We start from the raw sequence: 18121 nt of genomic DNA, 5'->3' as shown, positions 1-18121 counted from the left end.
ATTTTCATTATTCTTTACTTCAGTTTATTGATTTAAAATAATCATCAAAATTGATTGAAATTTTTTAGGGGATGGACGGAAATCATTACACTTAGCCCACATCTAATTTCAAAATTTACCTTTTTTCTTGCCCATCAAAAAAATAATTAATAGTAATACTAATAAGACGGCATATTGAAGTAATTATCCTGAGCAGTTTCAACAATGTCATTCCCATGCACAACTTAAAACATGCTAAAAAGTAATGACTGCACAGCTTCACGAGCAAACTGGCTTTATTTTCATTCAGACAATACACGAAAATAAATCAATGAATTTTTGGGATAAACATGATGTATAACTCTTTGGTTGCAACTGGGTAAAAGCTTTTCCCATGATCATAATGTGGGACCTAGTTTGGTCTTGGAACAGGGACATGCGCTACAATATCAATCAAATAGTGAAAAGTGCAATTTACCAATGTTATTTTTGACCATTTTCATGGAAGAAAGTCATGTACAAGAAATGCACCGTTTCTTTTTTTGTTAGACTTAAAGCATCTTGATAGTGGAAACAAAATATGTTGTATTTCTTATAAAAATATATTGATATGAGTATGCTACCCAATACCTGGGATTTTTTTTTTACAGTCATTCAGTTTTTGATTAATTTTTTTAATAAACTGGCTGCCCAGTAGCCAGATTTTCCATTTAAAAAATTAGTACAACTAGCTATCTTACAAAAATGGACATTTTTCTATGCCTTGTTACTGTCACCATGGCCAGAAAGTCTAGAAATGTGACTGGTATATAATATATTTTTTAATTTTGAATAAATCAAGCATTTTTCTAATTCATATTGGCTCAATTGGCTACAATCACAAATAATACAATCTGACAACATAAGAACTGTTTTGGTCAACATGCAGTTTCTCTTTTGTAATGAATATTACAAAATGTCTACCCACGTGGCTTTTTTTTTTTTGTCTTTTCTTTTTATGTATTACAAAACAAATATATTCCTCTTATTTTTAATCTGTCAGCTGAAATATTATATTGTTGCCTTATTATCCTACTTTATACTGTTGATAGGCAACCTACATTAAAAAAATATCCCCATATCCTTCAAAAAAGTTGCAGTTTCTTATTTACAATTTTTCCTATAGTATGAATCAATGTAAACTTGCCCCAAAATAACCATTTTTTTTGTATGGCATTGAGAAACCAACATTTTGGCAATTGACTGTTGGCATGAAAACCCTGCACTCTCACTGACACAATACAAGAAATCAATTTACTAGACATTAAAATACATGGAATCCAAATATGTGAAATCCATTACCTTGGGCATAATTTTAATGAAGAGTGATACCTCAACTAATACCTATGTAAGTAGTCTTTCTCAAATGATCACCTGAATATCAGGCACAGCTGCAATTTATCATTACACTGCAATTGGACAATTTTCTTTCACAGGAGTCCACCATTCACCAAGATTGCCATAAGTCTTATCTCAACAAATTCCTGAAAGATGGTAGTATTATGCTGCTTTCTTCTGCTTTTCTTGTTCTCTCTTTCTCATTGGTTCAATCTTGACTGGAGGTTCCTTGAGCACTGTGGCATTCCACTTCTGCCCTAGCATTTCAACCAGGACTTGGGTGCCTGGCACGGAAAGTTCCAGAGGAACATACGCCATGGCGATGCTTTTCTTCACCTCATAACCATAGGTACCTGAGGTTGTGTTACCTACCACCTGAAATAAAATGTCACATACTTCGTGAATTACATAATATTTTCATATAACATGATACATGACGCCCAAAAAGTTGTTACACCTTTAAAATATTCCATTTCTCTTTTATTTCTTGTCCTTTTAGAAAATAGTGTATGTTAGTTGATACAATGACAATTTCTTCACCTTTGTTAACAATTGCAACCATTGGTTGTTTTTACCTGGTTAACAATTTCTATCTGTACTATTCACAACATGATAGCATTTAAATCATTTTCATACAAAATTTTTGGTAAAGGGGGTGGGATTAAAGGGGCTTCTGACCTTGCCATTGTACCACAGAGTTTCATTGCCCTCTGGATCCACATCTTCTGTGTCAACCGTGAGGAACACCAGCGTCCTGCGGAGACCCTCCTGTTTTATTTTCTGTAAAGCTTGTTTGCCAATGAAGTCAGCAGGCTGAAGAACAATGTGCATGGGTAAAAACAAATGGGTGTTTTTTTTTTTTTTTTGTCCTTTTTGTTCAACTTGGAAAAACTATAATTGTAGATGATAACTATATTACAATTCAAGACAAACACCAGTCAGTAGCCTAAACATACCTTCTTCAGTTTCACAAAGAATCCAAGTCCTGCTTCTAATGGATTATTGTCAACAGTCATCTGGAAAGATGCCAAATACGGGTTTTACCAGTCCATTTTCAAATAAGTTTGTTTCTTTCTAAAAGATTTCGTTAAAAGTGTCACAAAACAATCTTGTTTAATTTTATGCAGCAGTTAAGATTATTAACTTTCACCTGAGATAAGCAGACAGTAAAATTTAGAATCAAAGGCAGACAATCACCTCTGCTCCCCACATTCTGAATCCTTTCTCCAGCCTCAGAGAGTTCAAGGCATACGTTCCAAAATCCCCAACACCAAACTCCTCCCCAGCAGCCAGCAAAGCTTGGTATAACTTGAGGGTATCTTGTCTGGCATGGTAGAATTCCCAGCCAAGTTCTCCTGAAATGTTTAGGGGTTCAAAATAAAATTATTTTCTTACCCAGATTCTATGATTCTATAATTTGTTCAATTATGTTGGTGCAAAATACACATATTACAAATTATCCATTTATCTTTTGAAGATATTTCTCTTTTTGAACATGATCACATAAACAAGTTTCCAACCAATTTTAGAAAGACAACCAACCTAAAAACTGCTTTCAGCAAGATAACTGACAACCTCAAGGAATCATACAATTCCTTTACCTGTATAGGAAATCCTCATGGCCCTGACAGGTACCCCTGCCACTTCCATCTGCCTGTAGGTGAGGAAGGGGAAACCTTCATGGCTGATGTCCTCTGTGGTCAGCTTGCTCAAGATGTCCCTGGACAGAGGGCCTGCAAGACTCAGGGCAGCCATGGAGTCTGTGACATTGATCAGCTCTACGTCATAATTTCCAGCGATTTTCTGCTCTTCCATCCACCTAGGGAGTGGAAAATGTCTTATTTATGGGGATATTACTTGGGGATATAAAGGACCTTCAACTGACAAATCAATTGAGAAACCTTTGCCACCTATTTTTCCAACCTCAGTGGGGAAAATATGCCCATTTACTGGCCTATATTGTACTTGCACAACTTAAGTTTTTCTATTGAAAAACAAGTGACTGTAGTTCCACATTCCATCTATCTAATTTTACCAGTTGTTGAAAACGTATCAATCACATTTAATGTTGTTTTGTCACTCAAAACCTGGTGGCAAATTCAAAGATTTCATAGATTTCAAACCTGGTTAATCCGAGCAAACAGTGAATGTCCATTACCAATGTAATGTTCACCCAGAACCATGGTGTCCAATATGAATAGAGGTAGGTTTTCCTATATATTTGTAATGAAAAGATACCTGAGATCATGCAGCTCTGACCCAGAGCCTGTTATACAGAAGAAATGGTTTGGTGCTAGCGTGGTCACAGTCAGTTCAGCATATACTCTTCCACTGTGAGTCAACATGTGACTGATGTTGGTATAGCCAACCTAAAATGGGACAAAAAAATGAATGTAAACTTTGGTTCTTTTTTTTCTTAATTAAGGTTAAATAAGATCGAAAATTTGCTGCAGTAATTTCATTATGTTTTTGTCTTCTACCAAAAACATGCAGCTAGCATACTTTTGTTCATTTATTGTATTTCAGAAATTACACAATAATATATCTGTTTACTACAAGTGTATTGCAGACATGTAGCCTTTGTATGTAAACATACCAAAATATTTTACCTTTGGGACTGCATTGGCACACAGGTGATCAATGTACTTGTGAGCATCATTCCCTTTCACTTCAATTTTAGCGAAAGGTGTCAGATCTATAATGCCAGCCTTGGTTCTTACGAGCTCACTTTCTCTGCCAACTGGATCAAACCAATTAGTCCTTCTAAAGCTGGGATAGTACCCAGCTGTGTCCCCAGGCAGGGCAAACCAGTGTGGTTGTTCCCAACCTTAGATAATGAAAATACTTGTCAGAAAGTGCTCTTTATAATAAACTGCTTTCGATAGAAACACATTTTACAATTAATGCACCACAAAGTTTCAATGCTTACCTACCAGAATACATACAAACATACCGTGCCATACATACCTGCATGAAATCCCATCTCTGCTCCCCTTTCCTTCATCAGTTCATATGCCCCCGACACTCTCTCAGTGGGACGCCCAGCAAAACGCTCCTCTTTTGGATGTCCTATCACATTATTAAAGCCATAGGACTCTCTGGCCTTTTTGAATAAATAATCTCTGAAAAAGTGGAAATAACCCGTCAACATAGTAAGAAAAGACATAAAAGACTTGATAGCAAAATCTGATGCACATTTTTTCAATTTCTTAGCATATTGAAGTAAATGCTCCACTCAGATCTGTTTAAAAACACCCTCACCCTCCCAAAAATCTTGTCTAAAATATTACTTTTATTATTACAAAAGTGCTAACATAGTTAATTCAGGAACAAAATTAAGGAATTAATGTAGCTTACTTGGTTGTCCATTTTCCATATCTATTAGGATCCAGCTCTATGAGATCATATGGTGGTTCTCCATTCAATATCCAGTCACTCAAGTATTTCCCCACACCTCCAGCATGAACAATGCCGTAGCTGAAATAAAAATTTGAAACATCTATGAATTTTACAACTAACAAGGAGTGTCCTTACATGAAAAATATGCATTTCTAATTTAAAGTCATATAAAAAAATAATATTTCAATGTAGCTCTACGCACCCAAATCCTATTGCACACCAGTAATTGCTGATGCCCTGATGTGGCCCCACCATAGGGAGTATATCTGGGGAGTAGGTGATGGGTCCACACACCACACTCTGTATGCTGGCATTCTGGACCACAGGCACCAAATCCATGGCCCTCTCCAGGTGATCATTGATACGATCCAAGTCACCATCAAAGAGCTCTTTGCCAAAACCTGAAAATATTCAATTTACATTCTTTCATCTAGCACCAAGATGCGTGATTATCAGACCCAAGTTGTTGTTAAAATAACTCTTTCATTGATGTTTCTGCTGCATATCATACACTAATATTATATGCTCACATTTATCACAATCTTAAGTTCTGAACATTATTATCACATTTTACATGTAGCAAAATTCAAATAAACTACAGCTCAAAATAAAAACCAAGATCTGCTATAATCAGTCATGAAGTAGCTTGTCAACTCACCAGGTGGCACTCTATCATTCACCCAATCATCACACATTCTCATCTTCTCCGCACTCTCATATGGTCCAATCAGCAGCCCTGTCCTCTCCTGGCGGAGGTAGTAGGAGCCCTCCAGGTCCCTGATCACTGGAAGTTCTTCCTTCAGTGCAGCAACTTCAGGAATGGTGGAAGTAACAACATACTGGTGGTGGATGGGAACAAGGGGATGCTCCAGACCTGCCAGTGCCCCAATTTCCCTGGCCCAAAACCCTGAAAGATGAGACTAGTAAATTAATTATTCTCTATAAGCATTTTATATAAAAGGACACCGCCAAGTAAAACTGTCTCTTGTTTCAGTAAAAAAAATCATTATGTGTTCAAATCTCAAACATGTTCTATGTAGTTAATCTTGGAAGGCTGTCACATCCAGTCCATCTCAAATGTGTTGTGATGTTATCCAGAGCTCACCTGCTGCATTTATCACCCTCTTGGCTTTGATTGTGCCGTGTGGAGTGTTCACTTCCCAGCCGCCACTGGCCGTCTGTTTCAGTCCAGTCACAGGGGCCGGCATGAAGATCTCTGCCCCATACTTTCTGGCACCAGAGGCTAAAGCTTGGGTCAAGGAATAGGGGTCAATGTGGCCATCTCCGGGGTTGAATAATCCTCCCAAGACCTAATGTAAAAAAGAACTTTCAGTAACACATGTATAAAACAGGAATTTCTTTAAAAAATGTAAAGGACATATTGTACCTTATATACTCATCCAAGTCTCTATTCATTAGGTACAAAAGTTAATTGAGATTCAATCAATTATAAAGTAACCTCTTTAGAAAAAATATGACTAGCCTCTCAGCAAATAAAATCTAAGTATGCAAACAAAATCACTTTTCCTGTTCTGATGGAAATTAATCTGTGTGGTTTTGTTACTCATTTTGAAGAAATTTTCTAGTCTTTTTTCTTCTTACCTTATCCATGTTAAGTAAAGGGTGCATCTTGTGGATCTCATCTGGTGTAAGCAGCCATTGAGGAGCTTTGTTCCATCCCTGCCTCTGCATCTGATACTTGACCTCATCCATACGCTCTGGGGTGCTGGCGATACGAATACTGCCCGGGGTATGGAATCCAACCTCCTAGCATAGGGAAAGAAGGAGATCACTATCATTCTTAATGCAAAGGTACAAGATATTATACTACCACTTATTCCTGTCAGTGTCTTGACTCCACATTCAAAAGTTTCATACAGAATTATATACTGGACATTAACTGAAAGAAAACAATTGGGTTACATCAATTTGAAACAAATGTTTCAGATTAAAAATTCAAGTTCATTTTTTAAAAATTTTATTTATTTATTTATTTATTTATTTTACAATGCACCCACCTGTCCCGTTTCTTCTGCGAGTTTTCCATAGAGCTGTATGCTGTAGTAATGGAGATTTTTCACATTGATGCCAGGGTGAAATAAGGTGGTCAGTCCAGCCTAAAACACAAGGATGATTTTCTTATGACTAAATGGCAGACATGCTGAAACTGTCGGTCCGATTGGTCATGACCAGGAAAATTTGTCTAGGGGGGTTAAAAATTGGACTTGGTCGGTCCAAAGGACTGACAAGAGTTTTTAGAGCCACAATTTTGAATTTACAGTCATCATTTGACATACTTCACTAATAAAATTATATAAAACCCAAAGCGGTTTCCCCCTTCCATTTCAAACCTATCACATTCACAAACAAAGTAAGCTACCCTAATCGTACTGGTAGTATCCGTCTCAAACGAATAGGGTGATTTTCGGTCCGACAAAAATCCATTCGGTCCGGCAAATTTTTCATTACTGCTGGTCAAAATGTCCAGCCATTCTGAAAAGTTTTCAGCATGCCTGAAATGGTGATCCAAAATAATAAAGTGGAAGGTACGCACTAAAAAAAATAATACATTTTGCAACAGTTCTACATTACCTTTGATGCAATAAAATAAAGAATTGTTATTTTGAAATTCACTACGTCCCATAGGTATGGCTACCATAAATGAGTCGGACACAGTTACATCTCATAATGTCATTTTCTCATCACTCTACACTTTGAATTTCAGCAGTCAAAGAGCCTTTACCTTTTATATTATTGAGGATTAATGAAAGACAAAAATATTCCATATCTGAATGAAGGAGTAAAACAAAAGCCTTCATGAATTCTATCTCGTCTAGAGTACTTATGGTATGGAAGGTTATTTGTGTAGTAAATATTGACACAAGCTTTTAAAAAATAACAATGTGTTCAACTTTTGTTATTGTTCTAAAGTTCACTTCTCTTTTTAGTTGTTCTTACTTGCTAAGAAAACATTTGTTCTTGGTCAAAAATTCTTTATGCAGTGACTTAATTAGGTAAACAATGCTTCACCTGAAGTGCACTGTCCTGTAGATGAGGGAATGTTTTAAGTCATCCAGTAGAATAAGAATGAGAAATATGAACAGCTCTGAGACTGGACCTTACATTAGCAACTGAACGGTCTCAACCCAAGCACTCAAACACTTATTGACCTGGATGGACTGGTCACCCGATTTGTTGACAAACAGCTAGGAATAGTCTCCAGTGCCCAGTTCTGTAAATATGTGTGTGTCAACAAATCAGGTGACCAGTCCATCCAGGTCTTTATACCTTGCCCAAGTTCTCAGGTTGAAACTGCAATGTCTGTCAATTGCTAATGTAAGTTTCTCTATCCGAGTTATACATACTTCTTGTTTTGTAGATGTTTAGTTTTTTTTTACAGGTAAGAGTTGTGAATTATGTGCAGGATACCCCTGGCATGGATATGGTTCCATGCCTCATGACTTATGTAACTTGGGTTTTACTTTATAATAAAAGTTTATCATACATAGGAGCTCAATATAAAAGGATGAATTTGACAACAAATCTAATACCTTTACTTTTGGTTGTTTAAAGATCACTTAAGCATACTGGCAATAGATGAACCCAGTATAAGTCTTTACTATACCATGATGTTGTTAAATTTTAATGTTTCTGTTCATCAAAACATGTGGTTTATTTAAATACCATATACACATGGAACTTAATACTGTACTTTACTATAATTGTAGGCTGAAAAGTAATTCACGGATTTATTATTAATAACACAGGAGTGTGGTGATAAGTATGAAGCCTAGACGCAGCCAGTTCTAGCTTGCATACTCACCGGGCAGGCCAGATCACAGATAACACACACATGACCTCACAAAGATGTAATATGCTATAATTGTTTATTTAACTTTAGACCACAAAGGTCTTTCAGTTCTCTCACAAAAATGTAACATTTAAAGCAGAATACATATACAACTACACGACCCCAGTTTTTAAAATTAGTTCTTTTCCTCCATACTTCTAGTGTAATATAAGGTGATAGCTTAAACAAAAATTTCAAAAGAATTTTAGAAGAATTTAGCAAAAGGATCAATTTGAAAAACAGAGGCTTTAGTAAAGAATTAAAGCTAAAGGTGATGTACTAAGGGAATCTTAAAATAAAATTGTAAAGTTAAACAAGACTTACCTGTAAGCTGATGGGGCTCATTTTTCACATCATCAAAACAAACATTTTATAGTGATACCAACCACAAGAATGTAATTACTTCATCTTTAAATAGAAAAAGGGAAATTCTTTAAATTTTGTAACTTACAGCATGCCATGTGGACCCAGCAGTAAGTTCCGATTTTTCAAGAAGCATGACATCTTTTTGTCCAGCTTTAGCGAGGTGATAGGCCAAGCTTGCTCCCACTACACCTCCTCCTATGATCACTGTCTCTGCATTTTCCTTCAAATTCTTTTGCAGTTTAGGGCTTGAGTAACCACTGAAAAATAAAACATATTTCAACATAAGATATAAAAGAAGATCAGAATGCAAGGATCTTTAATTCTTTCAGGCTCGTAAGAAAAAGTAAGAAATGGCTCAGTGGCCTTAATTACCACCAGGAATCTAAGGGTTGTTTAAGGTCATAAAACTCCTTATAAAAAGGTTTCTTATTAATAAGAAGGCTCTCTCATATTTCAGAAACACCATTTTTGCCCTAGCTATTTTGATAAAAATTGTAAGAAAAAATCTTTTCTCCACATGAGTAAGGTATATAAAAAATTTGGGGGTAATCCACTTCATTTTCGAGAGGTCTATAGCATCCCAAAAAAGTCACAAATGGTAAACAAGTTTCAAGTCGCATGTTATATACATCGTGAAAGTCTAAGCATCACTGAGCTTTCTCTGCTAAACACAACATTTTGTAACTTCTATCAAAATAACAACAAAGTTTTCATTAAAGAATGAATTACAAATTTTATTGCATGATATAATTTGATCATTAGTCTGTCTCGTACGATAGTACTTAAGCCTATATGAGAGAGCCTCCTTAAATAGGAAAATGTTATAATTTGTGTTCAACTTAATTAATAATAATAATAAGCTTCTTATATGGCGCCTTACATTCTACCTCAAGGCACCTAGCTTACAATAATGGATAATATAACTAAAATCATTAAAATGACTACAATATTTAAATCTAAAACACTCATTGGAAACCACAATACCAATCATGCCTCAGTTATACATTTTTGCAATATTTATGTGCAACTTTTTTAATACACACCCACTCCACCTCCCCTGCACCTTAATCACCATCAGCCTCCTATTTCAGTAAAATGTATAAGTTAGATCTTCTTAACCAACCATAAATGAAATTTAAACATATTATCATAAACAACACAAATATTAAACTGTACTCTCATCATATAGTACTGAGTCAGCAGTGATATTGTTCTACTACATGTAGTATGCCCCTTCTCTCTCTCTCACCCCAAGGAAAAAAATATATATATTATAATTATGGCTGCATTCACATGAAAAATCTAAATTCTAAAAACCTAAAAATCTATTGGCAGTATCTAGTGATTACGGTCTGTGCCCTGAATACCCTATGGCGTAATTAACTAGCAGCGCGAACGAGTTGTTTCAAAAGCTGTAATTAATTCTTGGCTGCGCTCAGAGGAGATTCTAACGACTGGACACATGCACAGTTGTATCTCTAAACTCTGTAGTTTGTCAGTTGCACTTATATCTGTCATGTGTATATGGACCTCATCTTCTTTGTCTTGTTGTTACACAAAATCGACAAACACTTTTCAAAGCAACAGCGACCGTCATTTTCTTTCTCTCTGCGCATGTGTCCAGATATCAGAATTTCCCCCCAAGTGCAACCAAGATTTAATTACAACTTTGGAAGTAACTTGCTCACTGCGCTAGTTAATTATGCCACGGGTATTCAGGGAACAGATCACTAGATACTGCCAATGGATTTTAAGGTTTTTAGAATTTAGATTTTTCATGTGAACGCAGCTTATGTCTTTGATTTTAAATGTCTTTCTAATTCCAGTTATATGGTGCCATTAATTAATGTCTCTGCTATTCAAGTACATCAGTTTGGAAATTTACTTAACGCTTTTCTGGCGTTTTTACAAGTTATCAAGCCCACTCAAATATAATAAGTTGCAGTTCATTTAGAGGTGAACTTTTTTTGTATAGCAGAGACATTGATCAAATCACCTTATAAATAAATTTAGAATAACATCGAACACTGAAAATAAGTTTGGGGACATACTGCATAGGTAACCACTGGGAGTCAATGCGGTGTGTGTGTAGCTTGCCATGCCATGGCTTTGTTTACTATTACATAACTATTTAATATTACGTTCGACGGAGTCAGAGTCAGAACTCTTTCACGGCGTATACCTGGAAGAATCACTGGAGGGACTGGTGCTGCTGGTTGAAATATGTGCTGTGCAGCACTTCGTTAGTCCACAGCGGGAAAAACGTCGACTACCGGCCAACAACATCCTCATCTCTCCTACAAGTTGACCTAGTTCCTGTAACACCTGGCTCTTCCACTTAGCGAAATTACTCCTAGTTTTCGCTTGAACAAAGTAAACAACACAAAAAAAAGCAGCAACTTTTTCCTCAAATTACAAAAGAACTAACAACTACACTATTGGTACAGTGTCCAAAACAAAAATCGTACGGGCACTTAGCTTCAATAACCAGAATATAACATTCTTATCTCAACCTCATGTGGCAGCAACTTGAAGAGAGAACGCGATATAAACAAAGCCGCATGCAACCGGATTTGCCTGGCGTTGGCAAGTCTTGTTATTGTCAGAGAACGCGCTGAAACTGCTCAACTGCGACAAGTCGAAGTAACAAAGGGGGTGTGGGTGTCAGAGAATTAATTAAAACTTTAAAAATTACCATTCCCTCACCTAGAACAAGAAAGTAATTAGTCTTTTACCTGGCGAAATATGCTTTTGCACAAACAGACGACAAATAGCCGATAAATTGCCAAAGCAATATTTCTGTTCAACACAGTTGAAAGCAAACAATGTTCCCTCTTAGAAGATGGGTGCGGCTTATCCTTAAATGCCTTTAAAAGCAATTTTACCGTATACATACACACACCTGACCGGAGAAGATCGAAGGAGAGAGAGCATTTTCAAAGAGAAGAACTGTTTAGAAGCGGAGCTAAGAAGCCGTCTTAGACGTAAAAAAAGCAAAATTTCAAATATGGTAAGGTTCTTCTTTTTTGTATGGAAGATAGAATATATAGAAACTATATCGGAAAAAAGACCATCTTGGGCTAAAGCCACGTGTATGTATCCTTTCTAAAACTAAACAATAATAAGGGTACAAGTGGAGTTTTCCATTATTCTGTAAAAATTTTGACTCTCTATTTTTGCTGATGCACAAAACTTAAGTAAATTAACTAATTTGATATTTTCATATAAAAACAAATTTCCAACTAGATACGGTTAGTAATTTTACAGTCTAAAGAGAAAGTGGTTAGGTAAACAAGTATCCGGATGAAACTAGAATTCTGAACAATGCAGTCCGCCGCACCCCGTGAATGAAATTCCTAGTCCCTGGGTTAGGGGCGGTCCATGTATTACATAATTGGCTCAGCCCATTAAGGCACCCTTTTATTTACCTCAGTACCAATTTCTCAGGCCATATTATTCATTTTCCTCATTTTATTACAATTCCCCCCCTTCCCCCACCCAGATTCTTGAAAGCTTACTACCAGTAGAACTAGAATGGATAATTTGTGTGGCGTATACTTGGATTAAAATATGTTAAATGGATATTTGTACATTTATCTCTATAGAGTAAAAGAGGTATCTTGGAGCGCCTGGCAGAGGGAGTGGTGATTGGTGATGGAGGCTTTGTGTTTGCCCTGGAGAAGCGTGGCTATGTGAAGGCGGGACCATGGACTCCTGAGGCCACAGTGGAGCATCCAGAAGCTGGTAAATATGGCCTTCCTTTTTTTAGTGGCCAATCTTCAATTATTGAGGTGTGAAAATTATCAAAAATTTGAAAATTCAAGTTGCTTGAAAGTTGTACTCAATTTCAATTTACTCATTGAGAGATTTTCTTTCTTCCAGTTCGCCAGCTTCATCGAGAATTTCTCCGGGCAGGTTCAGATGTGATGCAAACATTCACATTCTATGCCAGTGATGACAAACTGGACAACAGGGGAAATGAGGCAGCATCAAAACACAGCGTAAGCCTTTGGAGACTAAGAAACAATGTGGCCACAACAACTTATATACTAGCCCTTTTAGCTATTAGTTATAAAAGTTATGTTAGCAGAATGTAGGAATAACCAAATAGAAAGGATTAATAAAATTGGGTTTAAATTCTGTTGGTCTTTTTATATTTTTTATCAAATTTCTTATTTCTTTATTATTTTCATTCCTTAATTTTTTTACAGGGAGCTAAAATAAACCAGGCTGCGTGTGAGATTGCCCGTGAAGTAGCCAATGAGGGGGATGCCCTTGTTGCAGGGGGAATATGCCAAACCCCAAGCTATCTCTCAGGAAAGACCAAAGCAGAAGTTCAGCAAGAATTCAGAAAGCAGCTTGATGTTTTTATCAAAAATGACGTCGATTTCATGATTTGTGAGGTGTGAACATATTCCATTTCATTAAAGCATAAGTAGTTGCCTTACATATTAGCATAAGAAAAAATTGATTTTTTTTTTTTTTTTTTTTTGCTAAGATTATCATAGAATTCGGCAGAATTTCTCACACTTAAGAATTTTTTGGTCATAAAATTCTATTCATTTCAGTATTTTGAACATGTGGAGGAAGCAGAATGGGCAGTAGAGGTGTGTAAGGAAATGGGAAAACCAATAGCTGCCAACCTGTGTATTGGTCCAGAGGGCGACATGCATGGTATATCTACAGGAGAGTGTGCCGTCCGTCTTGCCAAATGTGGGGCAGACATTGTTGGCGTCAATTGTCATTTTGATCCCTTTGTCTCCCTTGAAGCGATTCGTCTGATGAAGGAAGCTCTGGACAAGGAAGGACTGAAGCCCTACCTCATGTGTCAGCCACTAGCCTATCATACACCAGACTGCAACAAGCAGGGTTTCATCGACCTCCCAGAGTTCCCATTCGGTAAGTTCACATAATTATGGACATTTTTGTGAATGCACAAGTTGAAAATTTTACCTGCAGCATTGTAATGAAATATTTCAAATCTCAACAGTTTGAAATCTTGCTCTGGAGAAATGCAATGCTGTCAGTAAGCAATATTTTGTGGTAAAAAAAGCCTTTAAACAATTTCAGCATTGGAGCCACGCCTGTCCACAAGATTTGACATGCACAAGTATGCGCGCCAGGCCTATGACCTGGGAGTACGTTACATTGGCGGTTGCTGTGGGTTTGAGCCGTATCACATCAGAGCTGTGGCTGAGGAACTGGCAGAGGAGAGGGGATGTAAACCAAAGGGCTCAGAAAAGCACGGCGTATGGGGCAGCGAATTGCGCATGCACACCAAGCCGTGGGTCCGAGCAAGGTATGTAACATATTTTATGTGGTAAGTGCATGCAAGAATTATAATAACCTAAGAAAATTGCTTTCTAATGTGTGACCAATCGGTATTTAACACACTGAAGGTGTATGGCAGAGTTGGATGTTCTTGCTGCTGTTTCATGTTGATATTGTGTATCCATTTCAGGGCCCGTCGTAACTACTGGGAAAGCTTGAATCCAGCCAGTGGACGGCCATACTGTGCATCCATGTCTAAGCCTGCAGCATGGGGTATCACTCAGGTATGCTTCCATAATTAACTCATAAAGTACTCTCAGACCACTTCCAAGGCTGCACAGTTATCATTTCTATTGATTAAAGGATCAGCATCAAAAAAAAAAAAATTTATGTACCTGAATTTAAACTCGTCCTGAAAATTTTATCAAACTTAGACCTTAAATTTTGAGAGACTGTTAAATAACAAAAGGGAAGTTTGTACTTGGAAACTGCAATGTGAATGGGTTTAGTTTTAATTTTTCTAATCATTACAACTTTACCATCTTCCTTACAGGGACACAAGCATTTGACTCAACATACGGAGGCAACCACCACTGATGAGCTCAGTGAACTGTATTCCTTCAAGAGTTGAACATGTTGACATAATAGCACTAAAGTGCACTTTCAGTGTGTAAAAATGAGCACAAAAAGACATTCCAGATGAACCTATGTCTGCAGCACCCCAACTTTTGTTGGTTTTTAAAATACTTTATCTGAAGGTTTTATGGGGGAAGTTTTCTCTTTTAAAAATATGTTGATTGAAATTCAATCATTTTATTTGAAACCAGTAATTATTGACATGTTATTAATGATTGTACATTGTTTCTAATATTATTGATTTTAAAGGACATCAAAATTGATCAGGTTTTACTGTAAAATTTTAACATTAACATTTGCTAATGTATGTAACATATCAATTTTATAATAAACTATTATTTTACTGGACCTTGTTTTGTTAATAAAAGGAACTAGATTTTGTTTCCTAGCATATTTTACAGTGGTATCTTGATTATCTAATATCAACACTTAATGGAAGTAGTTGGAAGTTGTTTTTTTTTTTATATTTCATGAAATTTATAACTGGTGAAGGCTGAAAGCAATATTTGAACATTGTGGGATTTTGAAAGTGTAAAAAAAAAAATTATTTCTACGCTACACTTAAAGTGCAGTCTTCAGCACAATAACTTACCAGATCATATGTACTCCAATACATAAAAAGGTACTTGCACTTAATACGAAAAACATCTGAAACGGTTCAGAGAATTTCACTCGATTGCACCACTCGCAATTTAATGTCCATGTAGCTGCAATAACAATTCATAACCGTCATTAACTTATAAACCAAGGTTACAAGTATAGTATATGGTCTAAGTCATCCCAGGACTATTACCATATTAATTCTTTTTCAACTTAAAAATGGGAGAAATTTGCATCATTTTACAGAACTAGAATCCACAGGTGTTATGATGTATACTATTGTGACACTTAAAATACCAGTAACACTTCTGAAATATGTTCCTTTGAGCTGTGTATGTTTTAGCTTTTACAAAATAAATTACAAAAATGAATTTATACATGCCATTTATATAAATGTAGACTATTTCATTATTGGAAATGTGTATCGCTAACAACAAGCAATAATTTAACACTGATGGCACTGCTGCGAACCAGGCAACATGAATTAGTAACCCTCCAAAGATACATTGGTTATTTTGTTTTAAAAATGTCCAACTTCTGGCACTGCTGGCGCTAAGAATAAGTATGACATAGTCACCAGACAATATTCAGAGAAGCCAATTCTTAAAGTGTGCACAAGGTGCCTGCGTCACCATCAACTGGCAGGCTGTTTATCTGCTATTTCTTCTTCACTTTCCTCCTCCAGTACATTGTAGACATCACTGCAAGCTGAGTATAAAATAAACAAAATAATTTATTTAAAAAAACAATAATAAATTTAATTTTTACAAATGAAATTATTTATTTTATTTCATTCTCTGTTCTTTGGTCCTTTTAGAGATTGTCATTTATAGAAAAATGTAGAATACATCTCTTAATCACAGTACAGTTGATTCTGATCCCAAACCTTCCATAGCTAGAGGAACTGGGTGCAAACACATACTAACCTGCAAATGCATCTGGATACTGCTTACTTAGTTTGGCTTTAAGAGTTCTGGAAAAAAAATTTAAAAAGAACACCTTAAGCAATAGAAACTGTATGAATAAATTTGTTCTGTCAAATCATGTTTATGCAAAAAAAAAAAAAATTATTAATATATATAATAAGGTAAAATTGTCTGATCATTTACGAATGTTTGTATGTCATTATTATTTTTTCTCCATATACTTAAAACATTTTTTCGACTTTTATTAACATTTTACTATCTTTTACCTAATTCTCCTAAAAACTGTGTCCAAATCTTTCTTCATATCATAAAGAAGTGCTGTATTTTTCTTAAATTCCTGGAACATTGCTTCATATCTCTGAGACGACAGTGCATTGAATGTTAACAGCATTTCATTTGTTTTTTCAAATCTGGACAGCCTGAAAAAGAGTTCATAACATGACAAAATTATTCACAGTACCAACAACCTTTAAGCGTTCAACAACTCTATAGATTATATCATCACAAATATCATCAATTCGTACAAAACTCCCATTAGTCTTATATTTAGTAACAATTGCTATTATCAATTTCTTACAAGAGATCTATTAGACATTTATCTTAACAGCAGGAGTGCCATGGGGCCACAAAGTACATATTACACTGGATGTGACAGATATACTTACATGTGTCTTTGGGCTTTAATCACAGAATAAATGTCATCTTCTTTCACAACATCAGCCATCGTACTAATAAAAACATCAGTGGCTGGTTGTAATTTGGGTTGAGTAACATCCTTTGAAGTAATCTGCTTTGCCATGGTGAGCACTTATGGAATGTTTTTTATTATTTTAACTGAACATATTTTTGTTGTTCTTGGCTTCGTCTTCAAGTTGAACTCATCTATCCATGAAAATAGAAAAAAATTCTTATTTATATTAATATAGTTGTGATCAAAATTGTACAGCCCCAGGCAGTATCATTTTCAGTTGCACCTTTGAAAGGCACTTATGTATAAATTAAATAAATAATTTAAAATAAAATAAAAAAAAGATGGGCTTGTACATGGTAGAAACACTATTTAACCATATATACAGACTGTAACATATATTGGTCATCAAGACATCATCATGTAAAATTTCTGGTATGGTAATTTCATGCCTACCACTGTACAGGTACTAGTACAGGTAGCTGTAGACTTACATATACATACTTGCAACTACTTTTACATTTAATTTAAAAGGGCTGTGTATTTCCAGAGACTATCAGAGTACGTTCTTAGAGTGAGATAAGTAAAAATGTTTCAAAGTTTGATACACTGAAAGCAAGGTTTTAAATTCCATAATGCCGTAATGCTTAATCATTAATTGATTCTAAAATTAATAAAAACACTGACTCTTCCAAAACGTTTCCAAAACATTTCGTCTTTAACGCTGTATTGGCTGTTTTTAAACTTATTTTAAATTAATTGTCTTGTGTGTCATGAAATATGTTAATTTGCTAATAAATGCGGTATGAATTAAGCGTCTGCAAAGAAGCGTACCTACGAGTACTACTACTACTTAGTGCATCACCGACGAAACTTCTTTTTAAAGCGCATATTCGAATACTCGTTCAGTTTCGTATACTATTTTGAAATATAATTATATAACATAAAAGAAACAATATTTTAGAATATTTGTATTAAATACAACAAGGCTCACATTTGTTATAAAACTGATAATACATACCATTTTAT

General features: G+C 35.6%; 3 protein-coding genes across 3 annotated transcripts; 1 reads left to right on the top strand and 2 right to left on the bottom strand.

Annotated features, from left to right (window-relative positions):
• Positions 1-257: 257 nt before the first annotated feature.
• On the bottom strand, positions 258-11544 carry LOC106166448 (dimethylglycine dehydrogenase, mitochondrial). The gene is made up of 16 exons (XM_013545020.3): positions 11154-11544; positions 9057-9228; positions 6774-6872; positions 6358-6522; positions 5861-6065; positions 5414-5662; positions 4958-5156; positions 4714-4833; positions 4324-4478; positions 3966-4183; positions 3595-3725; positions 2958-3175; positions 2554-2711; positions 2313-2372; positions 2035-2169; positions 258-1731 (listed from the first exon to the last, which is right to left on the bottom strand). Exons 1-16 carry the CDS (start codon positions 11261-11263, stop codon positions 1519-1521), a joined length of 2607 nt encoding a protein of 868 aa, XP_013400474.2. The 5' UTR covers positions 11264-11544; the 3' UTR covers positions 258-1518.
• A 253-nt stretch (positions 11545-11797) lies between these two features.
• On the top strand, positions 11798-15226 carry LOC106166449 (betaine--homocysteine S-methyltransferase 1). Its single transcript, XM_013545022.2, has 8 exons — positions 11798-11981; positions 12577-12715; positions 12854-12972; positions 13183-13374; positions 13540-13870; positions 14042-14270; positions 14433-14526; positions 14796-15226. The coding sequence occupies exons 1-8, from the start codon at positions 11835-11837 to the stop codon at positions 14871-14873; spliced, it is 1329 nt and encodes a 442-aa protein (XP_013400476.2). The 5' UTR covers positions 11798-11834; the 3' UTR covers positions 14874-15226.
• LOC106166451 (kxDL motif-containing protein 1-like) lies at positions 14044-18095 on the bottom strand. Its single transcript, XM_013545023.2, has 5 exons — positions 17927-18095; positions 17070-17286; positions 16671-16823; positions 16405-16451; positions 14044-16186 (listed from the first exon to the last, which is right to left on the bottom strand). Exons 2-5 carry the CDS (start codon positions 17201-17203, stop codon positions 16113-16115), a joined length of 408 nt encoding a protein of 135 aa, XP_013400477.2. The 5' UTR covers positions 17204-17286; positions 17927-18095; the 3' UTR covers positions 14044-16112.
• Positions 18096-18121: the final 26 nt, after the last annotated feature.

The sequence above is a fragment of the Lingula anatina genome, chromosome 1 (genome assembly GCF_051362555.1).
Source record: "Lingula anatina isolate TDL-2025a chromosome 1, LinAna3.0, whole genome shotgun sequence".
NCBI lineage: Eukaryota > Metazoa > Brachiopoda > Lingulata > Lingulida > Lingulidae > Lingula > Lingula anatina.
Note: the sequence above shows the minus strand (reverse complement) of the source record. Positions and strands in the feature narration are given on the sequence as shown.

Coding starts and splice junctions, on each gene's coding strand:
- LOC106166448 (XM_013545020.3), bottom strand. CDS start 11,263: ATGAGGATGTTGTTGGCCGGTAGTCGACGTTTTTCCCGCTGTGGACTA. Junction 6,066..6,357: donor CTTTACTTAACATGGATAAG/GTAAGAAGAAAA, acceptor TTTTTACATTAG/GTCTTGGGAGGATTATTCAA. Junction 3,176..3,594: donor TCAGAGCTGCATGATCTCAG/GTATCTTTTCAT, acceptor TCCACTCCCTAG/GTGGATGGAAGAGCAGAAAA.
- LOC106166449 (XM_013545022.2), top strand. CDS start 11,835: ATGCCTTTAAAAGCAATTTTACCGTATACATACACACACCTGACCGGA. Junction 11,982..12,576: donor AAAGCAAAATTTCAAATATG/GTAAGGTTCTTC, acceptor TTATCTCTATAG/AGTAAAAGAGGTATCTTGGA. Junction 14,527..14,795: donor CAGCATGGGGTATCACTCAG/GTATGCTTCCAT, acceptor TCTTCCTTACAG/GGACACAAGCATTTGACTCA.
- LOC106166451 (XM_013545023.2), bottom strand. CDS start 17,203: ATGGCAAAGCAGATTACTTCAAAGGATGTTACTCAACCCAAATTACAA. Junction 16,824..17,069: donor ATTAAAGCCCAAAGACACAT/GTAAGTATATCT, acceptor ACTCTTTTTCAG/GCTGTCCAGATTTGAAAAAA. Junction 16,187..16,404: donor GTATCCAGATGCATTTGCAG/GTTAGTATGTGT, acceptor TTTTATACTCAG/CTTGCAGTGATGTCTACAAT.